Source organism: Lepus europaeus, chromosome 18, assembly GCF_033115175.1.
Source record: "Lepus europaeus isolate LE1 chromosome 18, mLepTim1.pri, whole genome shotgun sequence".
Taxonomy (NCBI): Eukaryota; Metazoa; Chordata; class Mammalia; order Lagomorpha; family Leporidae; genus Lepus; species Lepus europaeus.
In genome coordinates, this window is record NC_084844.1 from 48,224,932 (window position 1) to 48,245,480 (window position 20,549).

Consider the following 20,549-nt stretch of genomic DNA (forward strand, 5'->3'; position numbering starts at 1 on the left):
TATGTTCTCTTCTAACCTCTCCTGACCACCCAGGAACTGGGGGCGGTTTGGTTTCTAGGGTCAACACACAGTCTTTCCCGCCTCTGCTCTTCTACCCACACAACGTACAACTTTAACCGTCAAGCTGCCACGCCTCGCTCAACGGTCGTCGAAACAGCCCAGACCGCCAACCTTCGCGCCTCAGAAAAAGCGCGGGAAGTATGGATGTGCGCAGGCGCACCCCGAGCTTGCGCAGGCGCAGAGGCCAGCAGGCCACCGACCGCGCAGGCGCAGAGGCCCCTGCCTTGGCGCGGTGGCTTGTGGGTATCGTGGCGTGGCGTCGTCGTTTCTGCTACCTGTTAGGAAGGCCTTTGCAGAAGTCGCCGTAACATTAATGTGCCTGCCTTTGTGTTCTCACACTGTGAGGTTTGCCGCTCCGGGGCAGCTTGAAAATTTTGCCCAGGACAGGAAAAAGCCTGCCTTGATCACCAGCTCTCGCCCAGCCTGTTTCTGCCCCAGCGTGATCAGAAAATGGTGGCTCTCCCTTCCCCGAACTCCACGGGCGTTTCTTAGGTTCCGCACATCAGTTTGTAAGATGCTGGTGACAACCTGAAATGTGCCAGGAAGCGGATGACTGGAAGGCCGCAAGCCTCAAAAGCGAGGCATAGGTGCCTTGCTGCGTCAGGCTCGCTTTCTGAGTTAGGTGATCAGGGGAGTTGGAGTCTTCGGGAGGCAGCGGAGAGAGCCGAGGCGTGGGCTTGGATGACGGACGAGTGGAGCAGAGGTCAGGCAGGAAAGGGAGCGGAGGAGCTGGGGAGACGTTCCCCACAGGCAGCAGAGTGGTGGGAGGACCCCAGCTTTGCGCGCCAGCCTTCCTGCCTGGGACGACTGTGGAGTCCTAGCCATATGACCTTGGGCAAATTTCTAATGCCCTCCAGACCTACGTCCCCTTCCTCAGTAAAATAGCAATAACAATATTTCCCTCAATTGCCCTAAAAAATAGTGGATGGCGAACAGCCCTGGCACACAGTAAGTGCTCAATAAATGTTATTTAGTTACTGCAGCTGCCATTTATTGGGTACTTATTATAGACCACATACAGTAATTCTACTTTAGTCCGAGTTCAAGGACCCCAATTTATTGTTACCATATCTTCTGAATATTTGAAAATGGATAGGAGAACAGAAGAGATGGAACAGCCCCAGAGATGGAAGTGAAAATAGCGACAATCTAAGATTATGAGAGAATCACACACTGGTAATTTCTTTGACAAGTAGATCAAATAAGAGTGGAGTTGGATTAAGATCGGATAATAGAAGATTTGAATAGAATAATAAGGATAAGCTTTGAAGGAATAGGATCATCTTTTAACGTGGAAAGAAGACTTCAAACAATAAGGATTTTATGCTGCATCCGTAAGGCATACAGCCATAAGCAAAACAGAATCTGCTAGTAATTTAGAAACCGCTGTCTGTCTTTATCTTGTTCTGATTATCGTTAATTTCCACTTAGAAGGTTGTTCGGGGCTAAGCAACATCAATAGGGTTACAGGGAAGAAGGAAGTGCAAGTAGTGGAGTAGTTTGATGACCTGGGTCCTGGACAACAGCGTTGTGTATGAGACACCTGATGTGTAGTATTGGAGAGAAGATCTTCTCTATCCCCAGCTCTCCTGTTTAGGGAACAACCCCACCTTAAATTTATCTCCTCTAAAATTTATGCCACTGATCTAATAGACAGACTATGAAGTAAAAAAATAAAAAAGTCCCCTTTTTGTTTTAAACTACATTATTTTGTTAATAAATCAGGCACCTCCATCCCCACAAAACGTTTGCAGTGCCAGAAGCTATTACACCCACTTTTAAGTACTTCAAAACAGTAAGCATTCAATTTAAGAAGGAGATAGTGACGACTAGACTGGGTTTCACTTTTATACCATCAGCTCTCTGAACTCTCAGCAAAGAACGAGACTAATTTTAAAATGTGTGAGTTTTACAGGGCCCAAGAATGAAGTGTACTTTGGGAAACAGGGAGTTAAAAATCTTTCGGAAGTTAACTTGGTATAAGAGTATGAAAAGCCTCTGTTGCTCCAGTTCTAAGGAAATGCTCTCCTTTTTTCTGATAAAGCTCTTCACAGAAGCCAAACTCTTTACACAATAAACAAGGTAAGTATAGGAAAGAATTACTGTAATCATTTTTGGCAAGTCAGGGAAACTTTATTTGTGAATGTAAAATATGCTTCAGAGTGTTGATCTGTTAAAATTCCACAAAACAGGCCTCAAAGTGCAAGTCATCTGTGCCAGCTCCAAGCAAATGACTGAAGCAGCATTTCCAGAGAGACTGGGGCAAAGGACAGAGCAAACTACAAACAGCACAAAAGAAAGAAGGCAGAGTTGAGGGCTAATAATTCACCATTCCCGCTCTGGAAACCAAAATAACTAACTGATACAACTGTCTGTTTACTTTTAGGTGTGTTTTCCTCATCTCTACACTGTCTGAAGTGTTTCGTGAAAATTGATATGGGAAAAAAAAAAAAAATCAAAGGCTACCAGGGCTTTGGCTTGGATTAGAACAGTAATTTTAATGTGTAAATTTGGATGTTGTTATTTTGCTTTCTCTATCTCTGCATTCTAATCTCTTAAAGCAAGAACCTAGATTATTAAGTATTAGGAAGCATTCATATTTTACATGTCCATGCTGTGTTTGTTTGAGTGCTTCTTTGTTTTGCACACATAACAATGGCTGTTATGTGAATTCTGAAAGAGCAAACTTAGCACTGTAGAGAAGACCAAAAATAACAGAGAGGCACCCTATTGTCTTATGGAAAACACTGGGCTTAGAATGAGAAACATGGGTCCTAGGCCTAGTTTTCTCCTGGGTAACTGTGGAAATTAAATTGGGTTATTTTGCCTCTCTTGCCTTCAATGAAGATGTCAATACCATCCCATCTTTGATGTATGAATAGACTGAGCTAATGTATAATCGGAGAACACTGTAAATTAATCTACTCTACAGTGTAAAGAATTACTCTTGTGTACCCCTATCAGATCGTCTGACAGTATTCAGTGCTTAGTATTTCTAGTACTGGAACATATTTGACTTTCTGGGTGATGGAGCATGAAATCAAATCAGATTTGGTTCAGTCATTTCTCCATCTTAATATTCTGAGTAGTTGTCTAATGAGACCCCCTTTTTGACTGAGACCTACCAGTGGAGTGTCCCTGCTTCCATGTCTCTATGAACTCATGTGATGTGATTAGTGTGTGTATATATATATGTCCCAAGACATTTTCAGGCCTTACAAAGAGCTGGAAATTACTAACAGTTTCTTTTCCTTTGGTATTTAGGCAGAAAATGAGGAATATTCCTAACGAAGTTGACACAGAATTACCAAAAACAAAAAACAAAAAAAAACAACCTTATTGAGAAAGAAATTAAAAGATGTTTCCAAGTAACATTTTAAGCCCCAGTGCTCACTGATTTGGTTCTTTCTGTCTCTGCTGGTTCAAGAGGTGTCTGAAGATCTGCCTTTGGCTGTTTATACATGTGAGGTTCAAATGCCCTCTGATCATGAAAAGTGCCTGAACTCACTGCAGAGAAGAAATGCTTTTAAATGCTGTGGAAACATAAATATTGCATGGGTTACTTTTTATATTTTGAGGGATTAGAAATGTGTAAAGTATTTTTATTATTCCAAATAATCATGAAAGCCCCCACTGGTTGGCATTCTAGCTGAAGGGAAAATAGAATTTTTGTATTGGTATGAGATGCCAATTTGTTATTGTACTTAGAGCTTCTGACCATCTGAGGGAGTTAGAAGTTAAAGTAAACAGCGGTATCTCTAGTTGATCTTTGCATATTTTAACCCTAATATGGTAAAGGGCAGGGCTAAAGAGGGGAGTGCCCATATAATAAACAGGGCTCCAAACATGTGACGGCAAGTTAAAACTTACTCACTCACGGGAACTCTGTACTTTGCACTTTAGTTAGAGTCACATTTAAATTTACATGGCTAAACTTTTCTTAAGAAACTGAGTTTCCTTTGATCCTCTCTCTTCTGAATTGCAGCAATCAAATCAAACTACTTGGTAAAATGAGTTCTTGTCACGTTGCTGAAGCACCTATAAAAAAGATTGCTATCTTTGGAGGAACTCACGGGAATGAGCTGACAGGAGTGTTTCTAGTGAAGCACTGGCTGCAGAATGGCGCTGAGATCCAAAGAACAGGACTGGAGGTTCGGCCATTTATCACCAACCCAAGAGCAGTGGAGAAGTGTACCCGATACATTGACTGTGACCTGAACCGAATTTTTGACCTTGAAAATCTTAGGTAAGAGTATGCTTTGTATTCTATATGCATGCACATATATGTGTAAAAAGTGGTAGTTACAGGAGAAAGAACACCTGTATGTATATGCATAGATGTTTGTGTTTGTACGTATAGCGGCTACAATGAACTAGATCACTTTTACTTCTGATCACACTGCATCGCAAATGGCATAGTAACCAAATTGGGCATTTACTGCTCAGCCTGTTCTCAACTGATTTGTGTTTTTGAATGTATTTTTTACAGACTGAAGCAAGCATTAAGAAAAGTTGTTATTTTTAGATCATATCTTCAAAGAAGAGATTTAATAATTCTTGACTTTAAATTAGTGTTTTACCACTGTACTTGTGCACAAATGTGTTAGCTTTCTAGACTCACTACTGTGTTTTCATGCAACTGTGTTTATAGTAGTGCATAAAGTTCTAGATGTTGCAATCAATCAAAGAGTGAATAAATAGTTATTGCCAGAAAACTTCAGATTACTCTGTGATCTGAGAAGTATCTTACCTTCAGTGGCAGATTGCCATAGGTGGGGACAGAGGCAAAGACACTTCACCAGAATTTTCTGCATTTAAATCACAACTGGTTTGTAATAGATTGCATACAGTGCACAAAATTGTAATACTCTAGGAGGGCCCTTACTAATTACTTTTACTTTTGTTTATGTCATAATAGCTGCCACTGTGTGTGCCTCTAAAAATTTGCCCTTTACTACTTCTTTTTTTCTTTTTCCCAAAAATATAATTAAACATGGACACTTCCAGGTACTGTTAGAGTACAAAGCTAAGAACAAAACTGTTTCTAGAGTTGGTAGACTATTAGCTAAAATGTAAGAAATGCTCAAGAACAACTTACTACACTGCTTTATGTACTTATTTTATGGTCATCTGAGTTGGAGAATTCCATAGACTCAGTCTCACCACAGATTAAAAGATTCATACTACTTTTACTACAGCTCTGCCTCACTTCATGGAACAGATATTGTTCAGAACATGGTAGTGATATTTTGTGTATCAAATCATATATTGGCTCACATAAATTTTAGCTTCAGAAATGCTTTTTCTTCATGATTGAGGTGATGCTGACATGATGACATTTATCCATTAACCTAAAACTAGTTAACTAACTTATATTGCAAGTAAGAATTTGTTGAAGAATAACTCTTTCAGTCAACATATTAACTTCCCAAATAGCTCTAGAATGGACTGGGATGGGTTTTCCTATTGTGACCACCCAATAGTATGCACTTTAGTGAGAGCAGTCTTCTAAATTCAGTTTGCTTTCTGGTTTTTTTAAATATTTATTTATTTATTTATTTGAAAGGCAGAGTTACAGAGAGGCAGAGATAGAGACAGAGAGAGAGGTCTTCCATCTGCTGGTTCACTCCCCAAATGGCCACAACGGCCAAAGCTGAGCTGATCCGCAGCCAGGAGCTTCATCTGGTTTTTTTAAATATTTATTTATTTATTTATTTGAAAGGCAGAGTTACAGAGAGGCAGAGATAGAGACAGAGAGAGAGGTCTTCCATCTGCTGGTTCACTCCCCAAATGGCCACAACGGCCAAAGCTGAGCTGATCTGCAGCTAGGAGCTTCATCCAGGGGCCCAAGCACTTGAGTCATCTTCCACTGCTTTCCCAGGCAGAGAGCTGGATTGGAAATGGAGCAGCAGGGACTCAAACCAGTGCCCATATGGGTTGCCAGCACTGCAGGCAGAAGCTTAACTAGTTACGCCACAGTCCTGGCCCCACTTTCTGGTTCTTATTCTTAAAAATTCTGAATCTACAGACAATTCTGTCTTGGGGTGGTCATGAAAACGTAGAAGCTAGATAAACTACTTAACTCCTTCTATCCTCCCTCTCCCAGATTTATCCCCTTTCCTGTCTTCCTCCTCTCTGTGCTGACACCATTACACAAGTCCCCTGTGAAAGTCATCTGCAACCTTCCCAGTTCTTTTCCCTCCACATTTAGTGGGTCACTAGAGGTCTTGCCCCTGGATTCCCTTGGGATTCTTCCAAAGGCACCTGGCCTCGAGGCTGGAGAACTTAGAGCATCCATTATCTTTCAATGGTGGTGATGTCATTGAGTCAAACAGCGTAGAGTGATACCGAAGCAAATAGGTTGGGGGCAACCTCATAGGATTATTTCCCACGTTGACTTTTAAAATGCATATATACCCATAGGGAAATTTGTTTGATTGCATATAATAGAAACCTGATCAGAGTGACTTAACCAAATAAGGGTTTCCTGTTCACAAGTAGTAAGTCTAAAGGTGGGGAGTCCAGGGCTGGTGCAGTGGCTTCAGGATGCCATCCGTGCCATCAGCTCTTTCTGTCTTGCTACTGCACTATGCTCAGCATGCAGCTTTTGTCCCCATGCATTTTTTTTTTCATTTATTTGAGTGAAAGAGATGGAGAGAGATCTTCCATCTGGTGGTTCACTCCCTGAGTATCTATAACAGCTAAAGCTGAGCCAGGCCAAAGCCAGGATGCAAAAACTCCAGCCGGGTCTCCCATGTGAGTTGCAGGGACCAGTGTACTTAAGTACACATTTGCAGGAAGCTATATTGGGAAGTAGAGCCAGGATTTGAACTCAGATACTTCAGTGTGGGATGTGAGAATCCCAAGCTGTGTCTTCACTGCGGCTGATAATGCATTCCAGCAGGAATTACCCAGTGTGAACTATGGGCCGCTTGAAAACACTAAAGAAAATAGCCAAAAAATAGAAAAAGGTAGAATTACAAGAAGATGCGGTTAAGTGGATTAAATTAAAACTGTTATCACAACAAGAAAAAAATGTATGCTAACCATTTCAGTAGCGAGGATAAAGACCCATTTGAGAATGCCATAAAAACTTCAAACCCTTCTCCCAGAAAAATACATATATGCACGTATTTGCAAACTTTTCTACTTGGGGAGGGCTTACAGACTCTTGTCTGTACACATTGTTCCTGGACCAGGAGTGATTCCTGGACCTCAGTTAGGAATACCTAATTAGATTATGTGAGCACCTGTATTGGACTGTTTTTGTGTGCTAGAATTAACTGGAATGGGGAAAAAGAAATGCAATGAATGGTCTAGTCCCATGATAAATAGTGCAGTGCTGCACAATTACCAGGAAGCTGCCTTTTGGATTCATGGGTCATTTTTATTCAGGGTTGAAGTCAGATGGTAAATTCTGTGTAAAATGTCCTATCTGCCACCAGCCACATAAATGAACTATTATCTAGCAAGCTTGCCAATGCAGCACTAGTTATATGAAATCAAATAGAGGGAAAAATGTAATCTTTCATTGATAAAGGTTTCAGATTAACTTTCCACTTCTGTCCCAATTTATTTTTTAATCAAAGGTTTAGCCATTGGTTCTTTGTAAACTGTGTTCTTACTGTGTATTTATGTGATCTTACCTGCAGGTATTATTAATCTTTTTCTTTCTGCTAATAACAGCAAAGAGGTGTCAGAAGATTTGCCATATGAAGTGAGAAGGGCTCAAGAAATAAATCGTCTGTTTGGCCCAAAAGACAGTGAGGACTCCTATGACATCATTTTTGACCTTCACAATACTACTTCTAACATGGGGTGCACCTTGATTCTTGAAGATTCCAGGAATGACTTTTTAATACAAATGTTTCATTATATTAAGGTAAGTGTAAATGTTATTAATTTCTAAGTTAGCACAGGACCTGTACTTTTAAGTCAATTCTAAAAGTAAAACAAGCAGAGAAGGGTCAGGAGGAAAGGTCTGAGAGAAATGGGATCTATTTCACAGCCAGGCTTAGGCGTTGGGGCAGGCAGTGGTGATAGGCAGATAAATATATACAATAATAAGATACTTGTAAATTCTTGTGTCTATGAAATGACACATTTCATCCAGACACACAAAACTGAATAAAATTCAAATCAAAAAAATTGAATGGTATAGTTGAAGTATCTCAATGACAGGAGTTGAGGAAGTTCAAGAAATAGTCGTTTAATTTTTACTAAAGTGCAATGACAAAATAAAGGATTGTCTCCTCATTTCAGTTGTCCCAATTTGAGTCAGATACTCTCACATACATCTGATCATTCAGTAAGTATTTCATAAAGCCACAAGCTGAAAAACTCAGCAATTCAATACCTACAGCTAGAGAAGAGTTACGAGGAAATGACAGCCAGGCAAAAACACAAATAATGTTATATAGATTATATCTCTGTGTAATAGACATCTTTCCTTCCTGAGAGCTAGTATGATTTAGTGGGAAGAGTTTGACCCATATAACCAGGAGAACCTGGCTTCAAATCCTGGTTTTCTCATTCATGAACTTTGGACAATATATTCAACTCTCAAAACCTTACTTTTCCTCATTTTTTAACAATCTTTTTTTTTAAGATTTATCTTATTTATTTGAAAGACAGGGTTACATGAGGCAGAGACAGAGAGATCTTTTATCTGCTGGTTCACTCCCCAAATGGCCACAACAGCTGGAGCTGGGCCAATCCAAAGCCCGGAGCCAGGAGCTTCCTCCAAATCTCCCACGTGGGTGCAGGGTCCCAAGGATTTGGGCCATCCTCTGCTGCTTTCCCAGGCACATTAGCTGGCAGCTGGATCAGGAGTGGAGCAGCCAGGACTTGAACCAGTGCCCATATGGGATGCTGGCGCTGCAGGCCAGGGCTTTAACCTGCTGTGCCACAGCACCGACCCTTTTCCTCATTTTTAAAGTTGGCGTGATAGCAACACCATATGGCTGCCAAAAGCCTTAAATGAGATAGAATATTTAAGGTATTTAGCTGAATACCTACCCTATAGAAGAGGTTAACTACTATTATGGTTTCTCTGGAGTATTTGACAGTAAGTTGCTAGTGGCTCTGGTGGCAGGTCGTAACGCAGGTCTATTCTGAAGAGAGAACTTAGTGCTTCAGCTGGCAGACATGGAAGCAGAACTTGTACTCTCATTAAGATAAGCAAGAGGAGAGGCAGTCACTCAACCTCTGTAGAGACCTGAGTCCCAGGGGTAGACACGTAATTTTTCAAGAGACCAATAGTAAATAACAAGTGTATGCAGAGATGAAAACCAAAATAACCAAATCCGTTTAGAAGGAAAATATATTTCACATTCTTTGGTCATAGTTCCAGAGAATTGTTTAATATACATTTCCTACCCTCCACCCTCCCCCCCAAAAAAACTATATAATTCAATTGTATGTTTTCAAAGTTATAACAAGATTGGGTTTTTTTTTTCCAGTGTGTTTCATAAAGCTATCTCATGAACCTTAGCTGATGAAGTAAAACATACTAAGACCATTAGCGACTCTGTAACAGCAAAGAGAACAAAAGACAGAGTCTTGACGTACTAAGAAAGGTGTTTTAAATTCTTTCCAGACTTCTTTGGCTCCCTTACCCTGCTACGTTTATCTTATTGAGCATCCTTCTCTCAAATACGCAACCACTCGTTCCATAGCCAAGTATCCTGTGGGTAAGTCACACTTCCCAGTGTCATAGTAAGATATGTCCTGTCTGACACTCTGAGAAAATCACTTTTGAAAGAACATGTATAGCTACTTTTTATATCGTTGTGGCTTCTAATTGTCAAGTAACAAGCCAGTTAACACCAACCAGGCTCTAACTAACTATGCCAGATATGCCCAATTCCACTGAGCAGCTTTCTGGTTTCATTCGTATCATTTCCTTTGCTATAACACTTGGCCTTTCAAGTTAGTCTGGCAGAATTCTAAGACTCAGTCCAAATGCCCCCTCCTAGGGAACCTTCTCTGATCCCACTCCAAAAAATGGTACACTCAACAGATATTGTGTGTGCCTATGAACAACCCACACTAGGTGCTAGGTGCTGGAGATATAACAATGAACAAGGCACACAGTCTGACCTCAAAGAGCTTAGTATATGATGCAAAGACAGACAAATAAGCAAGTAAAGACCACAGAGTAATCCATACCACAGTAGCAGCAGTTATACAGAGGATTCTAACAGCCCAGAAGTCCATCTTGAGGTCATAGAAAGCCCAGATAAAGTGGTTGGAATCCATGCTGAGATCTAAGGAACAAGAGGAAGTAACCAAGCCAAAGATTGTGTGTTTGTGTGTGTGTGTGTGTGTGTGTGTTGGAAGAGTTGGGAGCTAACAGTATTCAGCTAACAGTATCCTAGGCCAGTCCTCCAAAATTAACTGTGATGAAAGATCATTGTTTATTCACAATCTGCTCCAGAGCAATATTTTTATAAAGTACAAAAAATGAGTTATTAAAAAGATGATCCCATACTTGGATGTTGTAGCAATATCATATCGCTATAAAAGTTTCTAAATACTTTAATTTCTGTTCTTATCTTGCCTGGGACTAGTAGCAAACAGTCAGTGGAACAGCCGTGGTTCCCAGACAACACTATGAAGAAAAAGCAGTATTATGTGCAAGGCCCAGAACCCAACCAATTATATCATCCCTGTAATGCTGGGCTCCCCATTTATTTCACATTCTCTGGTCTCTACACCTTGCAGCAGTTTCACAACAAATTTTTAACAGATATTACCTGAAATTACCAGTAAGTACACAATTCAAACTTAAAAATGATTCGCAATTGCCATTTTAATTACACATATCCCACACAGATCCATACAGATATATCTATTCCACAGTTCCTGTAGCAATCCATACAAATATATCCATTCCACATAGTTGCTGTAACAATGGCTGAATACAAAGTATTAGCCTTCTGACTATGCTAATACATACATTCATGAGATTATGCAGAGTGGTCAGGTTTGATTGGATCAGGAAAGCAGTGGGTCTCTGTTTCTCCAAGTACCAAGGTCCCAGTGACCTCCACCAGGGTGTTTTCTGGCCTTCTGTTTCTCAAGAACTGGAAAAGATCTGACTTTTTGTCCTACTTGCAGGCTGACAAGTTAGCCTGCCACTGTTTGGTGGATGCTGGGAGAAGACACAAGACTCCTAGGACAGAGACAAAGACTCGATTATTAACAACAGTAATAGCAGAGGGGCAGCCCATCCTCCAAGCCCCAGTCCCCATGATATGAAAAGGGCCACATGACACACACACCAGGGGTTGCCTTCCAGGAGAGAGAGAGACACTGCGCTGAGGAGACTGGAATTCTTTTTTTTTTTTTTTTTTTTTTGAAAGGCAGAGTTACAGAAAGGTAGAGAGAGAGAGAGGTCTTCCATCTGCTGGTTCACTCCCCAGATGGCCACAACAGCCAGAGCTGCACTGATCCAAAGCCAGGAGCCTGGAGCTTCTTCCAGGTCTCCCACACAGGTGCAGGAGCCAAGGACTTGGGCAATGTTCTACTGCTTTCCCAGGAGATAGCAGAGAGCTGGATAGCAAGTGGAACAGCCAAGACTCGAACCGGCGCCCATATGGGATGCCAGCACCGGAGGTGGCGGCTTTACACACAGCGCCAGCCCCGAGATTAGAGTTCTCTTTACAGTAGGCAGTAATATACCTACCCTGTGATCTGCAGAAAGCACCATCCCCATCTTCCAAGGCTGTTCCCTGTACAAATGCCCTAAGTCCTGGAAAAGAGAGTTTGGAACCAAGGTAGTCAGTGTCTGGCCCACACGACAACAAGAAATGCAAAAAGCCCATGGAAAATCATCTCCCAGCCTCCCTCTTAGCACATGCTTCCTGTCTGTTACCCATTCACGTTTTCCTAGTCAGGCTGTTAACTGATCTTCCCCTTCCAACATGTAGACCCACACCCTTGTACACTCACAGACATTTACTTTTATCTATTTTCTGTTCTCTTTTCTGAGCAGTCCATTCACATAATTCATTATCATCAGACTACATTAAAATTGTTATTATAACTTAAAATACTTTTTTAAAATCTCAAATGTTTTAAATGTGCGTATAAGCAGACTAAAATCAAAAGTTAACTGGTTGGGGCTGGCATAGCGGGTTAAGCTGCTGCCTGCAGTGCCAGCATCCCATATCAGAGCCAGTTAGAGACCCAGCATCTCACTACTAATACACCCAGGAAAGCAGTGGACGGTGGCCCAAGTTCTTGGGCCCTGCACCCACATGGGAGGCCTGGAGGAAGCTCCAGGCTCCTGGCTTCAGCCTGGCCCAGCCCCAGCCTTTGCAGTCATTTAGAGAGTGAACTAGCAGATGGAAGATCTCGATCTCTCTCAATATCTCTCTCTCTCTCTCTCTCTCTCTCTCTCTCTCTCTCTCTCTCTCTCCCCTGTACCTCTGCCTTCCAAATAAATAAATCTTTTTTAAAAAAATTAACCTGCAGAGACAAGTGTTGATATTTTTATTGCAGAATTAAGGGCACCATCAGAATGAGCTATATATTCAAATCAAACAAATCAAAACAAGTCAAAAACTTAACAATAAGGGAGAGAGATCCTGTTTGTGGCACCAAATAAAAGGGTAAGACTTCCAGACCTGGAGAGGTCAAGCTTGATCTGTGGTATTTATGAGCAGTGCTGCTCTTAGCCAGAACAAACATCTGCTCATGTGTGTGGCCTTGCAAACAGAGCCAAGTCTCCAAAACATTTCAGTGCAAGGAAGCTCTAATCGGGGTTGTAAATCGTTAGAAATGCTGTATGTTCTGACAACTTTGCTCTTTTATTTGGAATATTTTTGTATCATCCACTCCTGGAAAGCAAAACCACACTTAGGATCAGAGACCGTTTCCGAGTCCACATTCTATAATACCCTAAGACTATTGCCCCTTACAAATGTAACTTCTAGTAGCTGTCTGCAAAGACCCCCTTTAGCATTCTATTGCCAAGTCAGCTGGAAGAAGCAGTTTGCTACAGTTGAACTTAAAATCTTTTCCATATACCCCCCCCACACACACACAGAGAATGACCACAATCTTCACTTCCCCATATTGACCACAATCTCATTTGAGATACAAAAAAAAAAAAAAAAAAAAGGTTGCTTTCTCATTTTTTATTTAGTTAGTTGAGAAGCAGAAAGAAGAGGGACAGAGAAGTACAGGGAGGCGAGGACACGCCCATCCAGTGATTTACTCTCCAAATACCTCTATGACCAGGCCTGGGCCAGGATGGAAACCAGGAGCCAGGCGCTTGATCCCTGTCTGTCTCCATGGATAACAGAGACCCAGCGCCTTGAGCTGTTACTGTTTCCCTGGTCTGCACCAGCAGGAAGCTGGAGTGAGGAGCCAGAGGCAGTTTGTAAAGCTCAGGTATGCAGGCCGGTGCCAGGGCGCACTAGGTCAGTCTTCCGCCTGGGCGCTGGCATCCCATATGGGCACTGGATCTAGTCCAATTTGCTCCTCTTCTGATCCAGCTCTGCTATGGCCTGGAAAAACAGTGGAAGATGGCCCAAGTGCTTGGGCCCCTGCACCCACATGGGAGACTGGGAAGAGGCACGTGGCTCCTGGGTTCGGATTCGGCTGTTGTGGCCATTTGGAGAATGAGCCAACAGAAGGAAGACCTTTCTCTCTCTCTCACTGTCTGTAATTCTACCTGTCAAATAACTAAATAAAATCTTTAAAAAAAAAAAAAAAAACTCAGGCATGCTGATGTGGGACATGAATGTCTTAACTAGCGTCTTAACTATTAAGTGAAAGACACACCCCCGGTATTATTTTTATGACTATAATCAGTTCCAGTTCTGACTGTGCCTGGCCTACCTGTCCAATAAATATATAAATATTCTTCTCTGATTTCAGATATTTTATTAAAGTTAATATTTCATTTTCAAAATAGGCTACCATACCTGTATCCTACACTCATAATCAGAATAGAAAAACTTCACTAATTGGCCTTTCTGGGTCAAGCATCCACTTGTACCAGTCTATAGTCCTCCCCATCCATGTAGGACTGTCTGAACCACACCTTTCGTCTCCCCCAGACAAGAACACACAGAATCTTTTTGGCTCCAAGTAACTCAAAATGGCTTAAACAATAAGATAAATATATATTTTATAAAACAGTTCAACAATATCTAAGTGGCCAGCTTCGTTTTTGCTTTCTGGGCTACCATCTTTAGCAAGTCTTAAGCTTTCCCTATGGCCACAAAATGTCCACCATGGCAACACAACAATATCTAGTGAAAGAAAGGCAATTCTCAGGAATTCCCCTGCCAACCTTCTGTTACGGCACCCCAGTCAGTACTGGGCCACACATGCATTCTTATATCAGGCACTAGGGCCATGGAATTATTGTGATTGACTTAAACTACTCAGCATTACCTTTGAGCTGGAGAAAAGCTCACCATCCTTGAGGATTAGATACTCAACCAAAATCAGGATTCTCTTGGAAGGGAGGAAGGTGGAATGGATTTGGGGTAGACAAACAACAGTGTCTTCCAAAGCACTCATGCAGACATATCTATGAGTGCATGTTTTCACCCATTTGTATGAATTATTTGTGCACAGATAGCTTGACTTGGCCAAATTTATAACACCATATACTTAAAATATGTGCATATGTATACACAAGCAGGCTAAGCACAATGAATTTAAAAATGAGAGAAAATAAGGTAAGTATTTGTGAAGTAACAGACATTGGTGAAGATAGGATGAGTGTAAAAGAAAAACTGGATGGAAGAGAACAAGGATGGATGATATTACATATTGTCAGTGGTCTGATAAGTGAACGATTATTGGAGGGACAGTTTTGCAGGAGGCTTGAACAGGAGGACGGGGACTGTATGAACAGTTTGAAGGGAGAGTATTTTGTAGGTGTAAGGGTTGATGCTTGGCAGGCACAGAGGGTGGACTTGACAATACAAGCATAGTCTTATGGGGATTAGAATTTTTTTTTTCTATAGAAAATTAAAACCATTTTAACATTGAATTGTTACATTAAGGCAAAAATATTTTTCTAGGATCACATAGCTTGTCACATAGACTTAATTCCATGGTTCATCCAGCTTAGTTTTCTATGACTAGTAGGTGTCCTTCTTCCTATCAAAGCTAAATGTTAAATCTATGACAACATTTCTGTCAGTGGCCACCCAATATTTTGTCACCATGGATTTGTCTAATTCTTTTAATATACCATCATTTTTAAATGTCAAAGGAAAGTTAAAGAAAAAAAAAACAAGATCTTACTACTCTAACATAACTCTTCAATTTCTCCCCCCATAGTCTTTCCAAGTCTTTATTCATTATACACATATCCCTTGAACATGTAACAGTTCTGTTAATTTTGCCCAACATTAAGTCTCAAATATATATAATCTCCCTTTTTAATAATTTCTAATGTAAGATTCTAGATCTTGCTATACTAAATGCCCAATTCTACAATATGTTCTAATACTTATGTAAATGTGGCTCTCTTCCCTTATGTAACTAGGAATAGAAGTTGGCCCTCAGCCTCAAGGAGTTCTGAGAGCTGATATTTTGGATCAAATGAGAAAAATTATTAAACATGCTCTTGATTTTGTACATCATTTCAATAAAGGTAAGTGGTGGGTGAGAGTTGTTTCCGTGTGTGTGTTTGTGTGTCTTTGTGTATGTTCATGCTACAAAAAGTTCATGGAAATGAATTTAAAAGGTAAATTTTGTCATGGTATAAAAAATTTGAAGTTATGCATTTGAAAATATTGCATAATTTTTTCATAATACACATTTTCCCTGAACTCTTTGAAGACTCCTTCATATATAGAAATATATAGATATGAAACTTAGCCACTAAATGTTGAAATACCAATTAGAACCTGGATTCATTTGCCAGGTTTATAATCTTAGTTTCTTATTAAAATTATTTTCTCACTTCAGCTACTCCTCAGTGACCGTAATTGACAGAATCAAGAAAATGATCACAAAGAAGCCCCCATATCAAATCCTTATTTTCCTAGTAACTTTCCCTTTCAGGAGAGGCCCTTTAGTTGCGATTTATCCATACTGGTTTTGCCATAGGAAAAGAATTTCCTCCTTGTGCTATTGAAGTCTACAAGATCATGGAGAAAGTTGATTATCCCAGGAATAAAAGTGGAGAAATTGCTGCTGTCATCCATCCTAACCTACAGGTAACATTTGCTGTTTCTTTAAAACATTGAACTGAACAGTGCTCTACCTTTGAGTGGTTGCAGAGAGCACTCTACCTATAGTAGCTCACTGGATGTTCTCCAAAGCTCTGTCAGGTGGGGAAGATGCTCAGACCCTCTCTCAATGAGTGCTTACTGAGTACACCTGTGCTGGCTCGGGGGCCACATCAGCGAGCATGGCCTCTGTCTCCGTGGAATTTAGAGTCGAGATACAGTAAAGTCTGCATGATGGTCTAGAGATGACCAGGTGCTGTGACGGACAATGAGATGAGAGAGGAGCAGGTAGATGAGGCCTTGCCAGAGACAGCAAACTTCCTTCCCAAGGGCAATGGGCAGGAAGGCTCAGAAGTTCACTCCTCCCCCCGGCTCCGGCCACATAGCTGTCCATGAGAGACCCAGCACAAGTGTTCTTTGCAGTTGCCTCCCTGTGACCACCACCAAGTGAGTGAGAGCAGAGCGATCAGGACCCTTCTCTGGAATGCTCTCAGCCACCATCCCTTGACTCCCCTCCCCCTCTCCTTGTCCCTCCTCCTTGCCTGGTTTGATCAATCACTGCATCATGAAGATGGAATGATATAGGAGGTTTAAGTTGGGGAAGGCAAAGGGAGGAGCAAAGATTCTCAAATATGCATCTCCACTCCCCATTGCAAAGACCCTACACACTCCAAGGCCTGTTGTGTGATAGAGACCTGGTGGGTTCCCTCGTCTGAGGCTCTCGTCCTGACTACTGCCCAGAGAGCTTCATTAAAAATCACAGTACCAGGACTTTACTCGGGGATCATCTGATCTCACTGACTTGGGTAATCAGGGTGGAAAACCACTGACCCAGTTCAGATCCCTATGTAAGGACTCTAAGAGTCATCCAGACTCACAGCCTAATAGAGTTATCCAACATGACCCGCACAGCCTGCTGGAGCAAATCCTGCTTTGAGGCTGAATGGGAGCCAGGTGGAAACCTGAAGAAGGAGCCTTAGGGCCATGTTTTAAAAGAAAGATAAAAACACTGGGAGAGAAAAAGGAAGAAAGCACTGGAAGTGACACAAATATCAAGTGCAAGGAACCCAGGCCAAGGTGAGGGTGTCCCTACAGGCTAAAACACTTCGGATTTTTTGAGTTTTGTGTGCCTCAGGTGTGTCCGGGAGGAATGTAAGAATAACCCCAAGGAAGCTGAGAAGTGAGATCAGTGAAAGTGGTCACGGGGTGACAGGCAGTTTGATTTGATAGACAAGAAGGATGGCTCAGTGTTCTGTAGGCGGGCTTAAAGGGGTGCTTACTTCAGTGACTATTTCTGATGGGCCCTGAGATTCAAGATAGGTGAGGTCCTTCACGGAGCGTCCTTCCTAAGCGATTAGAACAGGCCATGAATAAGTAAATAATGCACCAACCAGATCGTTTCCAACGGTAGTAAGTGCAGTGAAAGAAACAGACATAATAGTGCAGCAGAGAATGACAGAGGGATCCAGTGAGAGCAGTGTTCAGAAATAGCCGTCTCTCAGTCATGGCCTGAAGCTGGGACCTGGTAGGTGAGAAGCCAGCCAGGCGGAGGATAAGTGCAAAGTCCCTGAGGGTAGAATGCACATGGGGTATGTGAGTGACAGCAAGAAGACCAGTGTTCACAGAGTGGGAGTGAGCCGAGAGCACCACAGGCCCTGGTGCCAGAGACAAATTGGAACCGTACAAGAGTCACGGTCCTTAATCAGGAATGCTAATTGGCATTACCTGGAGGATTCCCCCCTTCCCACCTTGCAAATACCCAGAACCTGTCACAAACCCCTAATGTGGGCCTCTCAAACTCAGGCCACACGAGAATCAGCTGAGGTGCTTCGTTAACCTTCCCGGAGATTCTGATGTAATCCATCAAGGTGGAGATACGGAACTGATTGAGTTTGCCATGTGCCCCTGAAGAAGTTCCTACAGTGGTCTAGGCCACTTCTGCCTGAAAAGCACTGGTCCAGAGCTGTCGTCCCCACCCAGGCCATCCTGTGAAATCGCCTGTGGCCTTAAAAATATGAAAGCAAACACCAGAGAACTCTAAATGGTGGCATGAGGGATTTGAGGAGGTAGGGGCAGAATTCTACATCTTGATGGTATAGTTATAGATTATATGTCTATGATATGCATATGTCAAAACTCATAGAGCTATCAACAAACAAGGAATAAATTTTACCATAGATTTTAAATTTAAAATCTTTATTAAATTTTTAATAATTGTGTTAAAAGATAGGCTCATAGGACTGGCCCCTGGACGCAGGTATATTAACATTGCAGGTGGACATAATGTATAGCCAAGACTGAGAACATCACCATGCCCCTGAGGGTTCAGATTTAGGAGAGCTGCAGTAGGAATGAAAACCCCGGGCCTTCCTGAGACTGCTGGGAAACGCTGGCACCCACAGTCTCGGGCCTACCCTCTACCCACAGAATCAGAATCTATATTTTAGCAGTCTCCTGGGTGACTTCCCAGCACATTGGAGTTGAGGAAGAACTGCCCTAGGGTTGCTATGATGTAACAGCATTGATGTTTGAAGTCTTAGCGACCCAAACCGCCAGTATGGGGCCCTGCAGTCATTAGCATGACGAGGGGGCACATCTGGAATACAGCCATCTTATCTTGGGCTTGTCCCCCTTGTCCTTTCACAGCCCCTCAGAACAGAATCTCCTGTAGGCAGGCACAATGTGACTCATCTCTGTAACCCCAGCAGTAGAATGTCTTGCACCTGCAAGGCTCCAAATGGATATTTCCCAAATTTGGTGGAACAAAATTTAACTCAAGCTGGCAAGAAGTAGAGGGTGCAGTTAGGCAAACACATTTCCTGTGGCCTTTTAATGTAGGGAAGCTCTTTGGCAACACTGAAGTTAAGCCTAGTATGGAAGCAAACTTTCCATGTTTGGGTCATAACAACTAAGAGGAAAACCTAAAACCACTGTCCACATTCCTTATACAATTACAGTTTCGCCAGTTCACTCACCTGCCTCTCAGCGCCTCTCTCAGGCATTTGTTTTAAAATAATGAAAGGCTATAATTTCCAGCTTGTCTAAAGTCTAAGACAACATTTTAAAGTGGGAGAAAGCAATGTAACTTATTTATTTTCATTGTTTCCTGAGAGGATCAAGATTGGAAACCACTGCACCCTGGGGACCCGGTGTTTTTGACTCTTGATGGAAGGCTTATTCCACTGGGCGGAGACTGTACGGTGTACCCAGTGTTTGTAAATGAGGCTGCCTATTATGAAAAGAAGGAAGCCTTCGCCAAGACGACCACACTAACGCTGAATGCAAAGAGCATTCGCTCCTCTTCACGCTAGACAGCCCTTGTAACTTGCTTATTAAGCTCTATCTTCAAAACATCTACTAGTTTGAAAGAAGAGAGCAGGATTGTGCCTTACTCAGCTTCATCATAGCTCCTTGCCTGGCGCCTGGCATAGTAGGCATCCAGCAAAATTCTCAAGTGGAAGGATGCATTAAGGAATATCTTTTAAAGGTATTGTATTTTATGTAGGTAGCTTACTCAAAGAAATGCTTTTCCTATTTCTGTATCACTTTTTATACCTTATACTTGGATAATTTGACATTCTTAATAAATAGTTTATAACTTCAAAATGTAAAATTGATCTAGATACTACATACAAAAAGTTATTCATTTGAACATAGAATTAAATGTTGCATGTTGGGGTTGGCGTTTTGGTGCAGTGGGTTAAGCCACTGCCTGCAACCTCAGCATCCCACAGGAGCTCTACTTACGATCCAGCTCCCTGCTAATGTGACTGGGAAAGCATCAGAAGATGGCCCAAGTTCTTGAGTCCCTGCTACCCACACAGGACATCCAGTTGGAGTTCCAGACTCCTGGCTTTTGTCTGGCCCAGTCATGGCCATTTGGAGAATGAACCAGCAGATGTAAGATTCCTCCCCCCCCCCCCCCCGCCTTTCTCAGTAACTCTGCTTTTCAAATAAATAAATAAATAATGTTTAAGTATTGCATGTTATCAACCAATATATAAAAGCTACCAGAGGGATCAGCATTGTGGCATATGTGGGCTAAGCCTCTTCCTGCAGCACTGACATCCCATATGGGCAATGGTTCAGGTCCTAGCTGCTCCTCTTCCAATCCAGCTCTCTGCTATGGCCTGGGAAAGCAGCAAAAGATGGCCCAAGTGCATAGGCCCCTGCACCCATGTAGAAGACCTGGAAGAAACTGGCTCCTGGCTTTGAATTGGCCCAGCTTTGGCCGTTACGGCCATATGGGAAGTAAACCAGCAAATGGAAGACCTCTCTGTC

General features: G+C 42.0%; 1 protein-coding gene across 1 annotated transcript; it reads left to right on the top strand.

The window, feature by feature from the left end:
• Nucleotides 1–3,931: 3,931 nt before the first annotated feature.
• On the top strand, nucleotides 3,932–19,881 carry ASPA (aspartoacylase). Its single transcript, XM_062174990.1, has 6 exons — nucleotides 3,932–4,306; nucleotides 7,747–7,942; nucleotides 9,659–9,752; nucleotides 15,581–15,688; nucleotides 16,147–16,256; nucleotides 19,382–19,881. The coding sequence occupies exons 1-6, from the start codon at nucleotides 4,071–4,073 to the stop codon at nucleotides 19,577–19,579; spliced, it is 942 nt and encodes a 313-aa protein (XP_062030974.1). The 5' UTR covers nucleotides 3,932–4,070; the 3' UTR covers nucleotides 19,580–19,881.
• The last annotated feature ends 668 nt before the right edge of the window (nucleotides 19,882–20,549 follow it).

Bases quoted from the DNA above. Each gene is read 5' to 3' on its own strand.
- ASPA (XM_062174990.1), top strand. From the start codon at position 4,071: ATGAGTTCTTGTCACGTTGCTGAAGCACCTATAAAAAAGATTGCTATC. The intron at 4,307-7,746 runs GTAAGAGTATGC...TGCTAATAACAG, and splicing joins TTTGACCTTGAAAATCTTAG to CAAAGAGGTGTCAGAAGATT. The intron at 15,689-16,146 runs GTAAGTGGTGGG...GTTTTGCCATAG, and splicing joins TGTACATCATTTCAATAAAG to GAAAAGAATTTCCTCCTTGT.